Raw genomic sequence first — 21,149 nt, forward strand, 5'->3', positions numbered from 1 at the left:
ACACACACACACACACACACACACACACACACACACACACACACACACACACACACACACACACACACACACACACACACACACACACACGTGCACATTAATTTGTGTGTGTTTGCGCGTGCTTGTGTTAACATTTCCTTTCCTTCACAATGTCAACACTGCCCCTTAGCTAGTATAGTGTCTCCTAACCAGACTAGCCTTTTTCCATACATCCCCATTAGAGTATTAATGAGCATGAGCAGTATCAATGAGCATGAATGGGGTCCAGATTTACTACTGTATCTGAGCACACACGCACACACACACGCTCACACACACACACGCGCACACACGGGTGCGGGGGGAACCACTGAACTTTAAGCGCCTCCACAGTGCATAGGCTCACCTCACACCCATATAGGCTCACCTCACAGCCATATAGGCTCACCTCACACCCATATAGGCTCGCCTCACAGCCATATAGGCTCGCCTCACAGCCATATAGGCTCGCCTCACACCCATATAGGCTCGCCTCACAGCCATATAGGCTCGCCTCACACCCATATAGGCTCGCCTCACACCCATATAGGCTCGCCTCACAGCCATATAGGCTCGCCTCACAGCCATATAGGCTCGCCTCACAGCCATATAGGCTCCCTCACAGCCATATAGGCTCACCTCACAGCCATATAGGCTCACCTCACAGCCATATAGGCTCACCTCACACCCATATAGGCTCACCTCACAGCCATATAGGCTTACCTCACACCCAACAGTCAGAGGTCACCAAGCGCAACATAGCTTCAGCGTGTAAATCAGATAGAAAGATGTGTCGGCATCGAGTAATTGTCTCTGGCCCCCTCCCAGTTAGGGGGAGTGATGAGCTCTACAGCAGAGTCTCACAACTCAATCGCTGGTTGAAAACTGTTTTCTGCCCCTCCCAAAAGATAGAATTTGTAGATAATTGGCCCTCTTTCTGGCCTGGTCTGTTGAGGAGTGATGGACTCCATCCTAGCTGGAGGGGTGCTCTCATCTTATCTACGAACATAGACAGGGATCTAACTCCCCTAGCTTCACAATGAAATAGGGTGCAGGCCAGGCAGCAGGCTGTTAGCAGCCTGCCAGCTTAGTGAAGTCTGCCACTAGCACAGTCAGTGTAGTCAGCACCGGCTATCCCTATTGAGACTGTGTCTGTGCCTCGACCTCGGTTGGGCAAAACTAAACACGGCGGTGTTCGCCTTAGCAAACTCACTAGAATACAGACCTCCTCCATTCCTGCCAATATTGAAAGATATCGTGATACCTCACATCTCAAAATAGGGCTACTTAATGTTAGATCCCTCACTTCCAAGGCAGTTATAATCAATGAACTAATCACTGATCATAATCTTGATGTGATTGGCCGGACTGAAACATGGCTTAAGCCTGATGAATTTACTGTGCTAAATGAGGCCTCACCTTCTGATAACACTAGTGACCATATCCCCTGCGCATCCCGCAAAGGTGGAGGTGTTGCTAACATTTACAATAGCAAATTTCAATTTACAAAAAAAAACCCGACGTTTTCGTCTTTTGAGCTTATAGTCATGAAATCTATGCAGCCTACTCAATCACTTTTTATAGCTACTGTTTACAGGCCTCCTGGGCCATATACAGCGTTCCTCACTGAGTTCCCTGAATTCCTATCGGACCTTGTAGTCATAGCAGATAATATTCAATTTTTTGGTGACTTTAATATTCACCTGGAAAAGTCCACAGACCCACTCCAAAAGGCTTTCGGAGCCATCATCGACTCAGTGGGATTTGTCCAACATGTCTCCGGACCTACTCACTGCCACAGTCATACTCTGGACCTAGTTTTGTCCCATGGAATAAATGTTGTGGATCTTAATGTTTTTCCTCATAATCCTGGACTATCGGACCACCATTTTATTACGTTTGCAATCGCCACAAATAATCTACTCAGACCCCAACCAAGGAGCACCAAAAGTCGTGCTATAAATTCTCAGACAACCCAAAGATTCCTAGATGCCCTTCCAGACTCCCTCTGCCTACCCAAGGACGTCAGAGGACAAAAATCAGTTAACCACCTAACTGAGGAACTCAATTTAACCTTGCGCAATACCCTAGATGCAGTTGCACCCCTAAAAACTGAAAACATTTGTCATAAGAAACTAGCTCCCTGGTATACAGAAAATACCCGAGCTCTGAAGCAAGCTTCCAGAAAATTGGAATGGAAATGGCGCCACACCAAAGTGTGTCTTTGGTGTGTCTTCCGACTAGCTTGGAAAGACAGTACCGTGCAGTATCGAGAGCCCTCACTGCTGCTCAATCATCCTATTTTTCCAACTTAATTGAGGAAAATAAGAACAATCCGAAATTTCATTTTGATACTGTCGCAAAGCTAACTAAAAAGCAACATTCCCCAAGAGAGGATGGCTTTCACTTCAGCAGTAATAAATTCATGAACTTCTTTGAGGAAAAGATCATGATCATTAGATGCAAATTACGGACTCCTCTTTAAATCTGCGTATTCCTCCAAAGCTCAGTTGTCCTGAGTCTGCACAACTCTGCCAGGACCTAGGATCAAGGGAGACACTCAAGTGTTTTAGTACTATATCTCTTGACACAATGATGAAAATAATCATGGCCTCTAAATCTTCAAGCTGCATACTGGACCCTATTCCAACTAAACTACTGAAAGAGCTGCTTCCTGTGCTTGGCCCTCCTTTGTTGAACATAATAAACTGCTCTCTATCCACCGGATGTGTACCAAACTCACTAAAAGTGGCAGTAATAAAGCCTCTCTTGAAAAAGCCAAACCTTGACCCAGAAAATATTAAAAAAAACATCGGCCTATATCGAATCTCCCATTCCTCTCAAAAAAAATTAAAAAGCTGATGCGCAGCAACTCACTGCCTTCCTGAAGAAAACAATGTATACAAAATGCTTCAGTCTGGTTTTAGACCCCATCATAGCACTAAGACTGCACTTGTGAAGGTGGTAAATTACCTTTTAAGTAATGGCATCAGACCGAGGCTCTGCATCTGTCCTCGTGCTCCTAGACCTTAGTGCTGCTTTTGATACCATCGATCACCACAATCTTTTGGAGAGATTAGAAACCCAAATTGGTCTACACGGACAAGTTCTGGCCTGGTTTAGATCTTATCTGTTGGAAAGATATCAGTTTTTCTCTGTGAATGGTTTGTCCTCTGACAAATCAACTGTAAATTTCGGTGTTCCTCAAGGTTCTGTTTAAGGACCACTATATATTTTACCTCTTGGGGATGTCATTCAAAAACATAATGTTAACTTTCACTGCTATGCGGATGACACACAGCTGTACATTTTAATGAAACATGGTGACGCCCCAAAATTGCCCTTGCTGGAAGCCTGTGTTTCAGACATAAAGAAGTGGATGGCTGCAAACGTTGTACTTTTAAACTCGGACAAAACAGAGATGCTTGTTCTAGGTCCCAAGAAACAAAGATATCTTCTGTGTTGAATCTGACAATTAATCTTGATGGTTGTACAGTTGTCTCAAATAAAACTGTGAAGGACCTCGGCGTTACTCTGGACCCTGATCTCTCTTTTGACGAACATATCAAGACTGTTTCAAGGACAGCTTTTTTCCATTTACGTAACATTGCAAAAATCAGACATTTTCTGTCCAAAAATGATGGAGAAAAATGTATCCATGCTTTTGCTACTTCTAGGTTAGACTACTGCAATGCTCTACTTTCTGGCTACCCGGATAAAGCACTAAATAAACTTCAGTTAGTGCTAAACACGGCTGCTAGAATCTTGACTAAAACCGAAAAATGTGATCATATTACTCCAGTGCTAGCCTCTCTACACTGGCTTCCTGTTAAGGCTACGGCTGATTTCAAGGTTTTACTGCTAACCTACAAAGCATTACAAGGGCTTGCTCCTACCTATCTTTCCGATTTGGTCCTGCCATACATACCTAGACGTTTGCTACGGTCACAAGATGCAGGCCTCCTAATTGTCCCTAGAATTTCTAAGCAAACAGCTGGAGGCAGGGTTTCTCCTATAGAGCTCCATTTTTATGGAATGGTCTGCCTACCCATGTGAGAGACGCAGACTCAGTCTCAACCTTTAAGTCTTTATTGAAGACTCATCTCTTCAGTAGGTCCTATGATTGAGTGTAGAATGGCCCAGGAGTGTGAAGGTGAATGGAAAGGCTCTGGAGCAACGAACCGCCCTTGCTGTCTTTGCCTGGCCGGTTCCCCTCTTTCCACTGGGATTCTCTGCCTCTAACCCTATTACAGGGGCTGAGTCACTGGCTTACTGGTGCTCTTCCATGCCGTCCCTAGGAGGGGTGCGTCACTTGAGTGGGTTGAGTCACTGACGTGGTCTTCCTGTCTGGGTTGGCGCCCCCCCCTTGGGTTGCGCCGTGCGGAGATCTTTGTGGGCTATACTCGGCCTTGTCTCAGGATGGTAAGTTGGTGGTTGAAGATATCCCTCTAGTGGTGTGGGGGCTGTGCTTTGGCAAAGTGGGTGGGGTTATATCCTGCCTGTTTGGCCCTGTCCGGGGGTATCATCGGATGGGGCCACAGTGTCTCCTGACCCCTCCTGTCTCAGCCTCCAGTATTTATGCTGCAGCAGTTTATGTGTCGGGGGGCTAGGGTCAGTCTGTTATATCTGGAGCATTTCTCCTGTCTTATCCGGTGTCCTGTGTGAATTTATGTATGCTCTCTCTAATTCTCTCTTTCTTTCTTTCTTTCTTTCTTTCTTTCTTTCTTTCTTTCTTTCTTTCTTTCTTTCTTTCTTTCTTTCTTTCTCTCTCTCTCTCTCGGAGGACCTGAGCCCTAGGACCATGCCTCAGGACTACCTGGAATGATGACTCCTTGTTGTCCCCAGTCCACCTGGCTGTGCTGCTGCTCCAGTTTCAACTGACTGGCTTTCTTGATGTCTATAGTATTTTCTCTGGTATGCAATCTGGTATGCAATTGGTAAGAAGAATACCCCTCTTCCCACAGGTGTGATTACTACCTCTGAGTGTTTAGAGGTAGTCACCTCATACAAGTACTTGGGAGTATGACTAGACGGTACACAGTCCTTCTCTCAGCACATATCAAAGCTGCAGGCTAAAGATAAATCTAGACTTGGTTTCCTCTATCGTAATCGCTCCTCTTTCACCCCAGCTGCCAAACTAACCCTGATTCAGATGACCATCCTACCCATGCTAGATTACGGAGACATCATTTATAGATCGGCAGGTAATGGTGCTCTCGAGTGGCTAGATGTTCTTTACCATTCGGCCATCAGATTTGCCACACATGCTGCTTATAAGACACGTCACTGCACTCTATACTCCTCTGTAAACTGGTAATCTCTGTATACCCGTCGCAAGACCCACTGGTTGATGCTTTTTTATAAAACCCTGTTAGGCCTCACTCCCCTCTATCTGAGATATCTACTGCAGCTCTCATCTTCCACATACAACACCCGTTCTGACAGTCACATTCTGTTAAAGGTCCCCAAAGCACACACATCCCTGGGTCGCTCCTCTTTTCAGTTCGCTGCAGCTAGCGACTGGAACGAGCTGCAACAAACACTCAAACTGGACACTTTAATCTCAATCTCTTCATTCAAAGACTCAATCATAGACACTTACTGACAGTTGTGGCTGCTTTGCGTGATGTATTGTTGTCTCTACCTTTTTGCCCTTTGAGCTGTTGTCTGTGGCCAATAATGTTTGTAACATGTTTTGTGTTGGTACCATGTTGTGTTGCTACCATACTGTGTTGTCATGTGTTGCTGCCTTGCTATGTTGTTGTCTCGGTCTCTCTTGTCGTGATGTGTGTTTTGTCATATATATATATATATATATATATATATATATATATATATATATACTGCTCAAAAAAATAAAGGGAACACTTAAACAACACAATGTAACTCCAAGTCAATCACACTTCTGCGAAATCAAACTGTCCACTTAGGAAGCAACACTGATTGACAATACATTTCACATGCTGTTGTGCAAATGGAATAGACAACAGGTGGAAATTATAGGCAATTAGCAAGACACCCCCAATAAAGGAGTGGATCTGCAGGTGGTAACCACAGACCACTTCTCAGTTCCTATGCTTCCTGGCTGATGTTTTGGTCACTTTTGAATGCTGGCGGTGCTTTCACTCTAGTGGTAGCATGAGACGGAGTCTACAACCCACACAAGTGGCTCAGGTAGTGCAGCTCATCCAGGATGGCACATCAATGCGAGCTGTGGCAAGAAGGTTTGCTGTGTCTGTCAGCGTAGTGTCCAGAGCATGGAGGCGCTACCAGGAGACAGGAGACGTGGAGGAGGCCGTATGAGGGCAACAACCGAGCAGCAGGACCGCTACCTCCGCCTTCTTGCAAGGAGGAGCAGGAGGAGCACTGCCAGAGCCCTGCAAAATGACCTCCAGCAGGCCACAAATGTGCATGTGTCTGCTCAAACGGTCAGAAATAGACTCCATGAGGGTGGTATGAGGGCCCGACGTCCACAGGTGGGGGTTGTGCTTACAGCCCAACACCGTGCAGGACGTTTGGCATTTGCCAGAGAACACCAAGATTGGCAAATTTGTCACTGGCGCCCTGTGCTCTTCACAGATGAAGCAGGTTCACACTGAGCACATGTGACAGACGTGACAGAGTCTGGAGACGCCGTGGAGAACGTTCTGCTGCCTGCAACATCCTCCAGCATGACTGGTTTGGCGATGGGTCAGTCATGGTGTGGGATGGCATTTCTTTGGGGGGCCGCACAGCCCTCCATGTGCTCGCCAGAGGTAGCCTGACTGCCATTAGGTACCGAGATGAGATCCTCAGACCCCTTGTGAGACTATATGCTGGTGCGGTTGGCCCTGGGTTCCGCCTAATGCAAGACAATGCTAGACCTCATGTGGCTGGAGTGTGTCAGCAGTTCCTGCAAGAAGAAGGCATTGATGCTATGGACTGGCCCGCCCGTTCCCCAGACCTGAATCCAATTGAGCACATCTGGGACATCATGTCTCGCTCCATCCACCAACGCCACGTTGCACCACAGACTGTCCAGGAGTTGGCTGATGCTTTAGTCCAGGTCTGGGAGGAGATCCCTGAGGAGACCATCCGCCACCTCATCAGGAGCATGCCCAGGCGTTGTAGGGAGGTCATACAGGCACGTGGAGGCCACACACACTACTAAGCCTCATTTTGACTTGTTTTAAGGACATTACATCAAAGTTGGATCAGCCTGTAGTGTGGTTTTCCACTTTAATTTTGAGTGTGACTCCAAATCCAGACCTCCATGGGTTGATAAATTGGATTTCCATTGATTATTTTTGTGTGATTTTGTTGTCAGCACATTCAACTATGTAAAGAAAAAAGTATTTAATAAGATTATTTCATTCATTCAGATCTAGGATGTGTTATTTTAGTGTTCCCTTTATTTTTTTGAGCAGTGTATATAGATATATATATATATATATATATATTTTATTTTTTTATTTTTTATTATCCCAGCCCCCGTCCCCGCAGGAGGCCTTTTGCCTTTCGGTAGGCCGTCATTGTAAATAAGAATTTGATCTTAACTGACTTGCCTAGTTAAATAAAGGTTAAATAAAAAGGCTCACCTCACACCCATATAGACTCAACTCACACCCATTTGAAACATTAAAAAAATCCCAAAATAAATGTACAAACAGGGTATAAATAAACATCTCAATAACTAGAAATAAATAAAGAGGAGGGTCTAAGCTTCTATCGAAACTTGTGTTTCAACTCTAAACAATGAGTGCAGGAGGAGAGGTAGTTACAATGGAGGTATCACTGATCAGCTGTTTAGAGCAAATCCCCCCTATGTCCCCTATGCTCATTGTGCATGACTCAACACATATTAAAAAGTACAATATGCAATATGTATTGGTGTTCAATTGTTCAACATAAATGGAAGGTTCCCGGGCCCATAAGTAGTTTGGTCGTGACCAGGGTAGACCTGTAGTGCCATCTTGTGGTACTTCATGACCATGCCTCCCTTCACTACCACATATTAGGTCAATTAGACTCACATGCAGACACCCAGCGTAACTTTTCCTATGACTATTCTAAACAATATAGTCATATATAGTTTTAATGTGAGGTTTTCTATGAAGTCATTGGGCGTGTTCCTTTGCCCAGGCGTTGCTGACGCCTGCCAGATCTTAAAACGCTTGAATAGGTATTTTACGTATCAGCTAACCACATCATATGTTATAACAATCTGGTGCCCGACAGCACAGTCGATTACGTGGCACACAACCATTGGTTGATGCAAAGTCTGAGCATGGGAAACCGACCATTGTTTAATTTGAGTAGGCTATTGACAAGGAAAATGATTGATCTTGAGGACTTACCAAACAGAGAGGAGGGTTGCTTGTGAAAGCCTTGACAGTCCTTGGTCCAACTCAAGTGAGCAACTTCTGAATGTGCATTTAGAGTTGGTTGGAGTGAAAAGCCATAGTTTCTGCAACTGAGAATTGAATACTTTCTTGGGGATATTCTCATTAGGGAAAAAGATGGTCCTCTCTTTGACTCCTCCGTCCTCTCTCCTCCATGACCCGGGAAACCGATGAGTGGTCGAGGAGTGTCAATTATTCTTTTTTTTTTGTATTTTATTAGGATCCCCATTAGCTGTTGCAAAAGCAATAACTACTCTTCCAGGGGTCCCCACAAAACATGAAACATGGCATAATACAGAGCATTAATAGACAAGAACAGCTCAAGGACAGAACTATATACATTTCAATTAGTTAGTAGGCGAACGGAGGAGTGTCCTCGCCTCCTCGAAAGCCTCGTCTCGCAGAGGAAGCACAAGAGTATCCTACCTGAGTACATTGCGGAAGAGTTTCTGAGATCCACCACACCCCCCTTTGAAACAGCTGTTGTTTACTCAGAAGAGAAAAGCTTGCACATATTAAAAAACGATATGCTACTTATCCTTTTATCTATGACATGTCTAGTACAACTAGCTAAATCCCTTTTTACTACTACTATACACATTTCATTTGGGATTCCACCCCTGTCCATGTCATGTGCATGATGGCACACTAGTGAAGGAAGTGAGGAGAGTACAGAGGACGGAGGAGTTGAGAAAATGAATTGGGAGAATCTCATTTGCATACTCCTCGTGTTCTCTTCTTGCCTGATAGGACATCCAACTAGTTCAAATTGCTGCCATACAAATTAACAGACAACATATTTCTGGAAAAAAATGAATACTAAACATTTTGAAATACAAAAGAATCAATGCAATTGTGTTGTTTGCATCACTTATTGCCCAATGTTACATATACGGAACAAACTTTTAAGTGACTATACTACACCAAGAATAAATATTTTTCCTAGAAATGTATTGAATTTCAGAAACTCACCTTTTTGACAATTTACAACACAATTCGGAGAAACATAATTCACTTTTTTACCATTGTTGAAGTCCACCATTTTCAGCGCCAATCTCTGAACGTGTAAGTGTCAAGTGTATAATAGGATCTCTTCTTGACGATCGTGGCTTCCTTTTATGTACTGATCGGGTTCAGACACTTTACCAGGTGTTTAAAGACACTGTTACATATATGTAACATTGGGCTTTAAAGGGTTAACAAGGTGATCAACTTTCCCATATTAATTTTCAGTACTTCAGTATTCGTTGCTTGTATGATAATCAGCAGGACAACAAGACGAGTATAAGAGGAATATACTTTTTGGATTTGACAGAACAATAATGATTAAATAAACTGAGATGGCTGTATAATATGCTACACACTTTAGATGATATTATGTTGGAATGCCTTGGTAGATGTATGCATAGCTATCATCACATATCACATACAAAAACATTGTCAGGAAATCAATATACAAAGAAACACCCACCTTGTTTTATTTGTACAGATATTTAATATTTAGACTTGGGGCAACAGCCGTTGTTTTTACAGCACAATTTGCATAATTTATCAATACCTCCTGTGTACAATCACAAAACCATGACATTAGATTTTTCTGTTTACATAGAAGTGGAAAACCAGACGGATTTTACAAGCATAATCTTTGTACAGTCAGCATACATCTTTAAATAATCTGAGAATTATTCTTCAGAATTTCGTTCCCCTCGTAACGTTTGATCTCTCTGTCTATCTTTCTTTTTAAATAGAATTTCTGGACACAAAAATAGTATGAACGAACCACCAACTAAACATGCAACATCCATTGTTGTGAGCACATTTAAATTCTCCTGCAACTACTTGAGTTGATAAGATAAGGTTTGTCTGTGTTTGTATACTCTGGTAAAACTCTGTTGTGTCCGGTGTAAGGACAAGGTTTATAAGGTCTTTACTCCATCTAACTCCTGTAGGTATTCTGCCATGTCAAGAGAGTAACATACTGCTTGTGTTTTCATCCCGTGATCATATGCGTTAATGTCAGATATCAAGGAAATATTTCGGTTTCCTCTTGTAGAAAAAAAATATATGTATTTACAAGGTAGGAAACAAAGAGATGGCATTTCCGTGTGTGTGTGTGTGTGTGTGTGTGTGTGTGTGTGTATATCTTAGCTAGACCACACACATAGGAAAGGGAGGTCACTTTCAGGAGGACTTGGCCATGCATGGTGTGGTATGGAGAAACTACTCACCCACGCTTGTATCAAAAAGGATCCATCTCAGGTGGGTAACCATTTTAGATAGAACATCAAGTCATTACATTGTTCAACTTTTTTTGGTCATTTTTCAAATTACATATATACTGGAAAAATACAAACTATTTAAAAGTGGGGGTGCGTAAAAACTCAGTGAAAAGCTGGAATCTGGTGGGAATGTGTCTCTGGTGTTAAGAAAGTGTATCCTTAGATTCTAGTCTATGTGTAGCTCAGTTGGTAGAGCATGGTGTTTGCAACGCCAGGGTTGTGGGTTCGATTCCCACGGGGGGCCAGCACAGGAAAAAAAAAAAACGTATGAAATGTATGCATTCACTACTGTAAGTCGCTCTGGATAAGAGCGTCTGCTAAATGACTAAAATGTAAATGTAAATGAGTCACTACTGTGTGTGTGTGTGTGTGTGTGTGTGTGTGTGTGTGTGTGTGTGAGAGAGTCTGCTGGGACATTGGGCTGAAGACTGAGATTCTGGGTTGAAATACAAGCACTGGATAATTTTGCTGAAAACAAAATACCTTTCCAATTAGCTATGTACTGTACATCTAACATGTGATGATGTAAAAAACATATGAAAACAACAGCTTATGTGCAATAAATAAAGTTGCATTTAACAGTATGAGAAAGCATACTTATACAAATCAAATCTTAAAAGTTATATGTTCTTATTCATTCCCAAACTTGAAAGCAGTAAAAAAAAATATACATGTGAACAATACACAAACAGAATAACCCATTGTCCCTTAAAATGCATTGCTAACTCAGACTGTAGAATCTAGATTGACTCATATAAGTCAGACACAACACGAAGTCTATGTTGCATAGAATCAGCTGGATAAAACCTGTGGTGTTTGGTCAATGTTTGGCAAAGATCAAAGGTCAAAAGGTCACTATCAAACCAACCAGCCCTCACACACCTTGACCCTAGGCAGGACATCACTCTGAGTGTGTCCTTTCAACTGAAAGCCATGTTACACACCTTCAAACCTCACAGGTCCATAGCTTAGAGATGCACACCAGCCCATAGCAAAATAATGTGTCACCAGGACTATGAAAAAAATACCAAAATGTAATCATTGTAGCATTTCTTAATCAAAGCAACTTTGATTGAACTCACCTACAAACAATAGCCCCAGCTACCAACCTCTCCCCATAGACAAACAGAGAACCCCAATAGGATAGTTTGTACCTAGACATGTGATGGAGATAGACATACCAACAGAAACAGTCCAAAGCATACCGCATCCACTAACTCCCCCACCCCACCCACCCATCCAATGTATAGATAGACAACTGTTTGGAGGGGACCCTGATATATGAACCATGGGACACACTTTACTATACTATATGGTCAACTATATTATATTACTATAATATATGACTATATAATTTATTTAATATATTCATTTGATATACTTATATATATATATATATATATATTTCTCTACGAGTGGGGACATACTGTATATTCATCTATACATTCCATAACTTGACAAAGTGCTAAGTAAAACATGACAGTGTGCATGTGAAGAGATATTTCAAATGTGTGAATGTAAGGAGAAGTCAGAACTACGCTAGTCTTATGCATAGCAGTTCACTGTGTATCTTACTATGAGAAAAAACAGGCTTGAATCACAGCTAAAACCTGTGCCCAATATTTCACATTCCAAAAATAATACATTAAGCCACAATCATCCACAACGGATTGTCTGTGATAAGAATATATCTATTTATCTCTCACAACGACAGTGTACTCAACTATATACAAAGTCAACCTCATAGGCAACAATGCAACTTTTCACTGTCACGTTCATTAGGTCACCCAACCTTAACATTTTGCAACTGAAAACTAAAATGAGCATTTCTTCCTGGACAACAGCAGGTAGTCCCCTCCTTGTTTCAGTCTGTTTTCTTCCATTTGGTGCCTAATAAACATGACCCTGTGCACAAGACTACCCAGTCTGTTTAAACCACACCAATTATACTTAGAACAATGTTTATATAATATATCTGATATATCAGCATCTAAATTTACATCTAGAGAAAGAAGAGAAAGGGAAATATTGTTGTCCCAAAATGTAAAAACATGCTTGTCAAGGGCCAGATGAGGGAGTCATTTCAAATGGACAATTAGAATTAAAGTGAGAGTATGTCACAAAATATACTGTGCGTCCCTGGATTCAAAATTCTTCATTCATCATTCAGTACTTAAACAATTGAGGAGAATAATCAATAAAACTCTAATAATCATAATTATAATACAAAAATAAGAGGTGCAATCTCCATAGAATAAATCTTCAACATTTAATTCCCAAAATGCTTCATAAATGAATTAAATTCTTCTAACAATATAGAATGCCATGAGGGGAATCCACAGGTAGTTATAATTTCATTCATAAATAAAAACATCTTCAGTCAAATAAAGCAATGAGAGAATTTAAACGTGTCCATCCCCTGTATTTATGTGTCAGTCTCTTACGATCATCTTTCTTTGTGGTGTGTTTGAATGTGTTTGTGACTGTGTGTGTGAGCGTGTATGTAATACCTGGTTGATTCTGTTCTTGCTTTGTTGCCTCAATGTCCTCCTCCCTCCCCTGGCTACACTACTTCCTGTAAACACAAGGTAATTTCCTGTAAACACATACCTACTTCCACCCCACGACCCTTATCGCCAAATGCATGTCAAACAAAGGTTCTCTCCCCAATCCCCAGTCACAGCTCAAGCAATTCAAACTCTGACCCCTGACCCTTGACACCAAAACTCAAGATCCACAGGATACGTAAGAGATGTCTAACTCCCGCACTCTAACGGTCCTCGCCCCCACCCCAGTGGTGGACCTGTGAGTATGTCCAGTACGTCCATAAATAGTGGATCAGTGATGGAGACAGTAAACTCGAGCGCCCTAGCCATCCTCGTCTTTCTCTCTGTGAGTTAAGAGCCTATAGAATAGACAAGGTTAATTGTAGGTTCTTTAGGAGTGGATCTGAGCAGAGCTAGCCAGCAGTTTGTGCCAGCTGACCACTCGCTTCCGCACGTCCACCTTATCCAGCCAGATGTAGGCCTCTCCGATCAGGGTCTTCTTAATGAACTTCCCCCCATTGGACACCAGGAAGAGCTGGACAGAGGCGAGAGAAGAGTTAGACAACAGGAAGAACTGGACAGAGGAGAGAGAAGAGTTAGACACCAGGAAGGGCTGGCCAGAGGAGAGAGAAGAGTTAGATACCAGGAAGAGCTGGACAGAGGAGAGAGAAGAGTTAGACACCAGGAAGAGCTGGACAGAAAAGAGTTAGACACCAGGAAGGGCTGGCCAGAGGAGAGAGAAGAGTTAGACACCAGGAAGAGCTGGACAGGAGAGAGAAGAGTTAGATACCAGGAAGAGCTGGACAGAGGAGAGAGAAGAGTTAGACACCAGGAAGAGCTGGACAGAGGAGAGAGAAGAGTTAGACACCAGGAAGGGCTGGCCAGAAAAGAGTTAGACACCAGGAAGGGCTGGCCAGAGGAGAGAGAAGAGTTAGACACCAGGAAGAGCTGGACAGAGAAGAAGAGTTAGACACCAGGAAGAGCTGGACAGAGGAGAGAGAAGAGTTAGACACCAGGAAGAGCTGGACAGAGGAGAGAGAAGAGTTAGACACCAGGAAGAGCTGGACAGAGGAGAGAGAAGAGTTAGACACCAGGAAGAGCTGGCGAGAGGAGAGAGAAGAGTTAGACACCAGGAAGAGCTGGACAGAGGAGAGAGAAGAGTTAGACACCAGGAAGAGCTGGACAGAGAAGAGTTAGACACCAGGAAGAGCAGGAGAGAGGAGAGAGAAGCGTTAGACACCAGGAAGAGCTGGACAGAGAAGAGTTAGACACCAGGAAGAGCTGGACAGAAAAGAGTTAGACACCAGGAAGAGCTGGACAGAGGAGAGAAGAGTTAGACACCAGGAAGAGCTGGACAGAGGAGAGAGAAGAGTTAGACACCAGGAAGAGCTGGACAGACGAGAGAGAAGAGTTAGACACCAGGAAGAGCTGGCCAGAGGAGAGAGAAGAGTTAGACACCAGGAAGAGCTGGACAGAGGAGAGAGAAGAGTTAGACACCAGGAAGAGCTGGACAGAGGAGAGAGAAGAGTTAGACACCAGGAAGAGCTGGACAGAGGAGAGAGAAGAGTTAGACACCAGGAAGAGCTGGACAGAGGAGAGAGAAGAGTTAGACACCAGGAAGAGCTGGACAGAGAAGAGCTGGACAGAGGAGAGAAAAGAGTTAGACACCAGGAAGAGCTAGACAGAGGAGAGAAAAGAGTTAGACACCAGAAAGAGCTGGACAGAGGAGAGAGAAGAGTTAGACACCAGGAAGAGCTGGACAGAAAAGAGTTAGACACCAGGAAGAGCAGGAGAGAGGAGAGAGAAGAGTTAGACACCAGGAAGAGCTGGACAGAGAAGTGTTAGACACCAGGAAGAGCTGGACAGAAAAGAGTTAGACACCAGGAAGAGCAGGAGAGAGGAGAGAGAAGAGTTAGACACCAGGAAGAGCTGGACAGAGGAGAGAGAAGAGTTAGACACCAGGAAGAGCAGGAGAGAGGAGAGAGAAGAGTTAGACACCAGGAAGAGCTGGACAGAGGAGAGAGAAGAGTTAGACACCAGGAAGAGCTGGACAGAGAAGAGTTAGACACCAGGAAGAGCAGGAGAGAGGAGAGAGAAGCGTTAGACACCAGGAAGAGCTGGACAGAGGAGAGAGAAGAGTTAGACACCAGGAAGAGCTGGACAGAGAAGAGTTAGACACCAGGAAGAGCTGGACAGAGGAGAGAGAAGAGTTAGACACCAGGAAGAGCTGGACAGAAAAGAGTTAGACACCAAGAAGAGCTGGACAGAGTACCCGGAGCGCCAAGTCTAGGTCCAAGAAGCTTCTAAATAGCTTCTACCCTCAAGCCATAAGACTCCTGAACAGCTAATCAAATGGCTACCCCGACTATTTGCATTGCCCCCCCCATACGCTGCTGCTACTCGTTGTTATTATCTATGCATAGTCACTTTAATAACTCTACCTACAGTACTGTAGATGTACAATTTACCTCAATTACCTAGACACCGGTGCCACCACACATTAACTCTGTACCGCTACCCCCTTTATATAGCCTCGCTACTGTTATTTACTGCTGCTCTTTAATTATTTGTTATTCTTATCTCTGACTTTTTAATTTTAGGTATTTTTCTTTGTATTTTCTTAGAACTGCATTGTTGGTTAAGGGCTTGTAAGTAAGCATTTCACTGTAAGGTCTACTAGACCTGTTGTATTCTGCGCATGTGATAAATACAATTTGATTTGATTTGAGAGAGAAGAGTCCTGTTTAGAACAGACATCTAGCAGACACTTTGATCCAGAGTATTCTTGGTAACCAGGACCAAACATTGCGTGTGAGCGAGCTGGCCAGCTACTCGATTTATGTAACTTTCTGTCACAAGAGTTCATATCCAGCGTGACACACAGAGCATGTGATATAGGGGGCAGCAGTACAGCACACATACGAGCATCTTACGTATTATACTTTAAATGTCATATAACAGTATCTAAGACAAGAAAAGAGATGCACGAGGTAAATAGACATTCAGACAGACAGACATACAGACAGACAGACAGACAGACAGACAGACAGACAGACAGACAGACAGACAGACAGACAGACAGACAGACAGACAGACAGACAGACAGACAGACAGACAGACAGACAGACAGACAGACAGACAGACAGACAGACAGACAGACAGACAGACAGACAGACAGACAGACAGACAGACAGACAGACAGACCTGCAGAGAGTGGCCGGTGGGGTTCATGCAGAATCTGAAGGTCTCGTTGAAGGAGGGCTCGCGGTCGTGACGACATACCCGGGTCTTCTTCTTGATGATCCTCTTCTGGGTCGCAATGTTCACCACATACAGCTTCACATAGAGGTCTGTAGACACACACACTTGCACTCATATAAACACACACTACATTTGTCACAAAAGAGTTATCTTCTATATGTGTGTGTGTGTACCTGAATTCACATGTATCTGTAGCATTTGAGTGTTTGTTTGTGTGCGAGCGAATGTGCATCGACATGAGTGTGTAAACGTGTGTGTGTGTACATGTTTGTGTGTAATGTACATGTGCATATAGCAGTACCTGGCAGGTGGTCTGGAGACTTGAACTTGTAGGTGATGTTTCTGCACTGGAGGATCTCCAACACCAGCTGGTCTCCCTCTGTCTTCAGCTCCTTCCTCAGAGCTATCTTGATCTCTCCCATTACCTGGGTCTTACCTACACACACACACACACACACACACACACACACACACACACACACACACACACACACACACACACACGTGGAGGTCGGTGCCGTTTTAAGATGAGGGAGGACAACAACATTTTTTACGAGCATGGCCTTATTTCTATTACAGCACATTGGATGACTGTCAGTCATATTCCATTCACCCAATTCAATGTAACAGCAATAGGTTTAGCTACTACATGATACTACAATTTTCCCTGTACCCATCATGAGGTTGCTACAACCTAGTCTGTGAATGCAAGTTTACAATGTAGGTGCACAGGTGGAGGGAAATTTGAGTAATCAAAGTGACAGACATTGACACATTCACTCTTGCCTGCCTCTAGCTGAGCTAGGGTGTAATCATTAGTCCAACAATTGAATATGAGAGTTTTCATTGGACAAATTCAGGTATGTTGATCCCCCGTTTCGTTCCGTTTGCTTCCATTTAAGAAACTTTTTTTTTCAACAGAATCGGCGGAATGAATACACCCGTGATCACATACAAACACAGTTCACTTTGATCCCTTTGATCGTTGTGTAATCCCTTATCACATCTACATGCTCTCCTCCTCTCACCTTTTCCCTTCACTTGTGGATTTCACTGCATTAGCTGCCTGTGACCAGGCAAAACAAACTTTCCAAGCCAAACCTTCATATCATAACTGCTAACTGCTACACACAGCCTACATCGTTGTCACCATATTAACGTCATAGTCAACATAGCCACTAGAACTAATGTGTTAGTAAACCCGCTATAATCATGCAGTGCAGTGTACAGTCAGCAGCAAGCAGTTTAGCAGTTACACCAGCGGGCCCCTGTGGCAATAAATTAATCAAACCAAAAGCTTACCTTGACTTGGAAAAGTTCCAGTGTTGGATAGCCATATCCAGCTAGCTAACATTGCATCCCTCTCTGTTTGAGCCGGTTTGTTTGAGTAGGCTAAACTAGCTAGCTGCATTCGCTAGCTAAGTGAAAGTGAAAAAAATACAACTAAATATATCGCTCTCTCCTTCATTTTTAAAGAAATGAATTTGTTCAAAACTGTTCAACTATTGTCTTCCTCTTTGAGTCAACTACTCACCACATGTTATGCACTGCAGTGCTAGCTAGCTGTAGCTTATGCTTTCAGTACTAGATTCATTATCTGATCCTTTGATTGGGTGGATGACATGTCAGTTCATACTGCAAGAGCTCTGATACGTTGGAGGACGTCCTCTGGAAGTTGTCATAATTACTGTGTAAGTCTATGGAAGGTGCTGAGAACCAATAGCCTCCTAGGTTTTGTATTGAAGTCAATGTACCCAGAAGGGGACGGAAATTAGCTGTGCTCCGGCTACACCATATTGCTATCCTACAGAGTGCTGTTGCGTCTACTGTCGACCTTCATTGCAAAACAGTGTTTTAATAAATGATTTGCTGTCGTGAATATATTTAGTATAGTTTTATCTAAAAGGATAACTTTTTTAATGTTTCACTATTTTAATGAAATTCAATAAAGATGATGGTCCTCCCCTTCCTCCTCTGATCACTAGAGTGTTCCTTCCATGACACGTGTCAGTACTGTATGAAGTATGCTCATAAGGTCAGATGAATGTGACTGGTGCTGTCACTTCTTGATGACTTATGACTTCACACCAATCATAACACTCACACTGGGGTTCAACTAAACCTGCCCTAGAGAGCAGACCAGCTAACCATAGTTATATCTGAGGGAGGTGTTGACACATATTGTACACACTGAAGCTCACAAGGACATACTCACACCTATACACACACATGCATGCACACCATAGAATTACACTTCCACCTCCAGGTGGTATACACACACACACACACACACACACGCACCACTGTGACTTACCCTCAGAGTCCATATTGGACATTGGTGACATCATCACGTCGGTGCCATTTGGAATCTTCCCACTGTCCGGAACAAGATCATATCAAAATACAGAAATATATACACTGAGTGCACAAAACATTAGGATGTAAAATACAGTATATACAATAACCAAACTCACAACCGAGGGACCTGGAAGATGGCACTGTCCACGGCATTAGTCCCACCCTCATCCTCCAATAGGCTGTAAGCACTGCCACTCAGACCGCTGTCCAATGAGGCGGCTGTTACCTGGGCGTCGCCGGACCTGCCGGGCCGTGCTGTATGGAGATTGGACCACACAAGTCATGAAAGAGAGAGGAAGCCCTATATAGGCCTGGTTGAGAATGTACTGCCTTATGTGGGTGCACTATAGCTCTCAATAAAGGCCTGGGTAACTGTCTCCTTTGGTTCCATTTTTTATATAGTATTACACTACCCATGCCTACTGTTACCATATTATATATTATTTAGCACTGAGTGTGATGTATAGCTCTTCCACTTTATGTGACATAACATGGTGTGTGTGTGTGTGTGTGTGTGTGTGTGTGTGTGTGTGTGTGTGTGTGTGTGTGTGTGTGTGTGTGTGTGTGTGTGTGTGTGATCTACAGAATAAGGGAAGCCAACACCTCTCATCCAATACACACCAAATTGAATAGCACCACAATATTATAGAAGACAGACATGAAGCATACATGTATGGGCAGATGTAGTAACATACATACAGAATCATCCCTCACACATAAACAACATTTTCAAACGGCTTCATCATTGGACACACAGAGAGAACACAAGGACATAGACACATAACGATCCAGAGAAACAGTATCAAACATTAAGCAACATAAATATGTTCACAACAGACCAAACAAAAGACCCACAGACCCTATTACACGTTAGTAATCTAAATGTTGGACTACGTGTGTGTCTCTGCTTTGTGGGGCTAACTAATCATCTTACTCTAAAACACATTGACATAAAGTTTCTTATAAGCAATTTTACATTTGTTATGCAATCATCACAATTACATCTTAGTAACTGATCGTAGTTTCAAAACTTGAATTGTTTAAATGCCTATTTATGTGTTTGCTTTGCAAAAGTTACGTATAATAAATGCACTGTTTATATTCACAGCAACTTCTACAGTAAGTAAGTGTGTAACTGACTGGGTTTGACCTGGGTCTTCTTTGTTCCACAAGACTGTGTTAGCCAGACGAGCTAAAGTCTAGGCACTTTGGGTCTGGCAATGTTATACACAAAACCACCTCTGTTACATAAGTGCAGTGGTGAGATAGATATAGAGTATGACTGGTTGGTTGTGAATGGCGTGGCGTGGGATGTGTGAGTCACGTGACATGAACTGGATCTATGCTGACGCTCTTCTCTCTCAGGCCTCTCGACACGACAAGAAAAAATAAATGTTTGCTAATACCATTTAATGACCCAAGGGAAAAACGGAGTAAAAAAGTGTACAGGTACTTTATAAAGTATTATAAACTGCCCTGAATGCTGATTGGCTGAAAGCCGTGTTATATCAGACTGTACACCATGGGTATGACAAAACATTTATATGTACTGATTTAATGACGTTGGTAACCAGTTTATGATAGCAATAAGGCACCTTGGGGGTTTGTGACATATGGCCAATATACCGCGGCTAAGGGTTGTGTCCTAGCATTCCGCATTGCGTCGTGCTTATGAACAGCCCTTAGCCGTGGTATATTGGCCACATACCACACCCCCTCGGGCCTTATTGCTTAATGGTTTTATGGTAATTGCTGTCAAAGCCTGATTTATTGTTAGGGAACAATGCCGGAGCCCTGGATTGATAGTCTATTTCCTGGTATTAGCAAACTGTGTCTCGCTGCATGAATCTCTGGCTGTTTGGCTGGCTGTGTGGCTGGCTGTGCGTTAGCTCTTTCTCTCTTTCTTTCTCTCTCTCTGGTCACAATCTCTCCTAATATCCCTTTCTGTCTGTTGTACCTTGTCAGATCTCTTTCTGTCTGTTGTATTGTGTCAGATCTCTTTCTGTCTGTTGTACCTTGTCAGATCTCTTTCTGTCTGTTGTACCTTGTCAGATCTCTTTCTGTCTGTTGTACCTTGTCAGATCTCTTTCTGTCTGTTGTATTGTGTCAGATCTCTTTCTGTCTGTTGTACCTTGTCAGATCTCTTTCTGTCTGTTGTATTGTGTCCGATCTCTTTCTGTCTGTTGTACCTTGTCAGATCTCTTTCTGTCTGTTGTATTGTGTCAGATCTCTTTCTGTCTGTTGTACCTTGTCAGATCTCTTTCTGTCTGTTGTACCTTGTCAGATCTCTTTCTGTCTGTTGTATT

At 43.1% G+C, this 21,149-nt stretch overlaps 1 protein-coding gene across 5 annotated transcripts in view; it reads right to left on the bottom strand.

Annotated features, from left to right (window-relative positions):
- Positions 1-9,853: 9,853 nt before the first annotated feature.
- LOC106597326 (protein piccolo) overlaps positions 9,854-21,149 on the bottom strand; it is a 74,318-nt gene continuing 63,022 nt past the window's right edge. For all 5 annotated transcript variants that reach the window (XM_045722240.1, XM_045722238.1, XM_045722237.1 and 2 more), the window contains 5 exons: positions 18,960-19,098; positions 18,800-18,861; positions 16,787-16,921; positions 16,429-16,574; positions 9,854-13,759 (listed from right to left, as the gene is read on the bottom strand). In XM_045722240.1, coding sequence (XP_045578196.1) covers positions 13,616-13,759; positions 16,429-16,574; positions 16,787-16,921; positions 18,800-18,861; positions 18,960-19,098 — 626 coding nt within the window. In that variant the 3' untranslated portion in view covers positions 9,854-13,615. The remainder of the gene's footprint in view (positions 13,760-16,428; positions 16,575-16,786; positions 16,922-18,799; positions 18,862-18,959; positions 19,099-21,149) is intronic.

Source organism: Salmo salar, chromosome ssa07, assembly GCF_905237065.1.
Source record: "Salmo salar chromosome ssa07, Ssal_v3.1, whole genome shotgun sequence".
NCBI classification, from domain to species: Eukaryota; Metazoa; Chordata; class Actinopteri; order Salmoniformes; family Salmonidae; genus Salmo; species Salmo salar.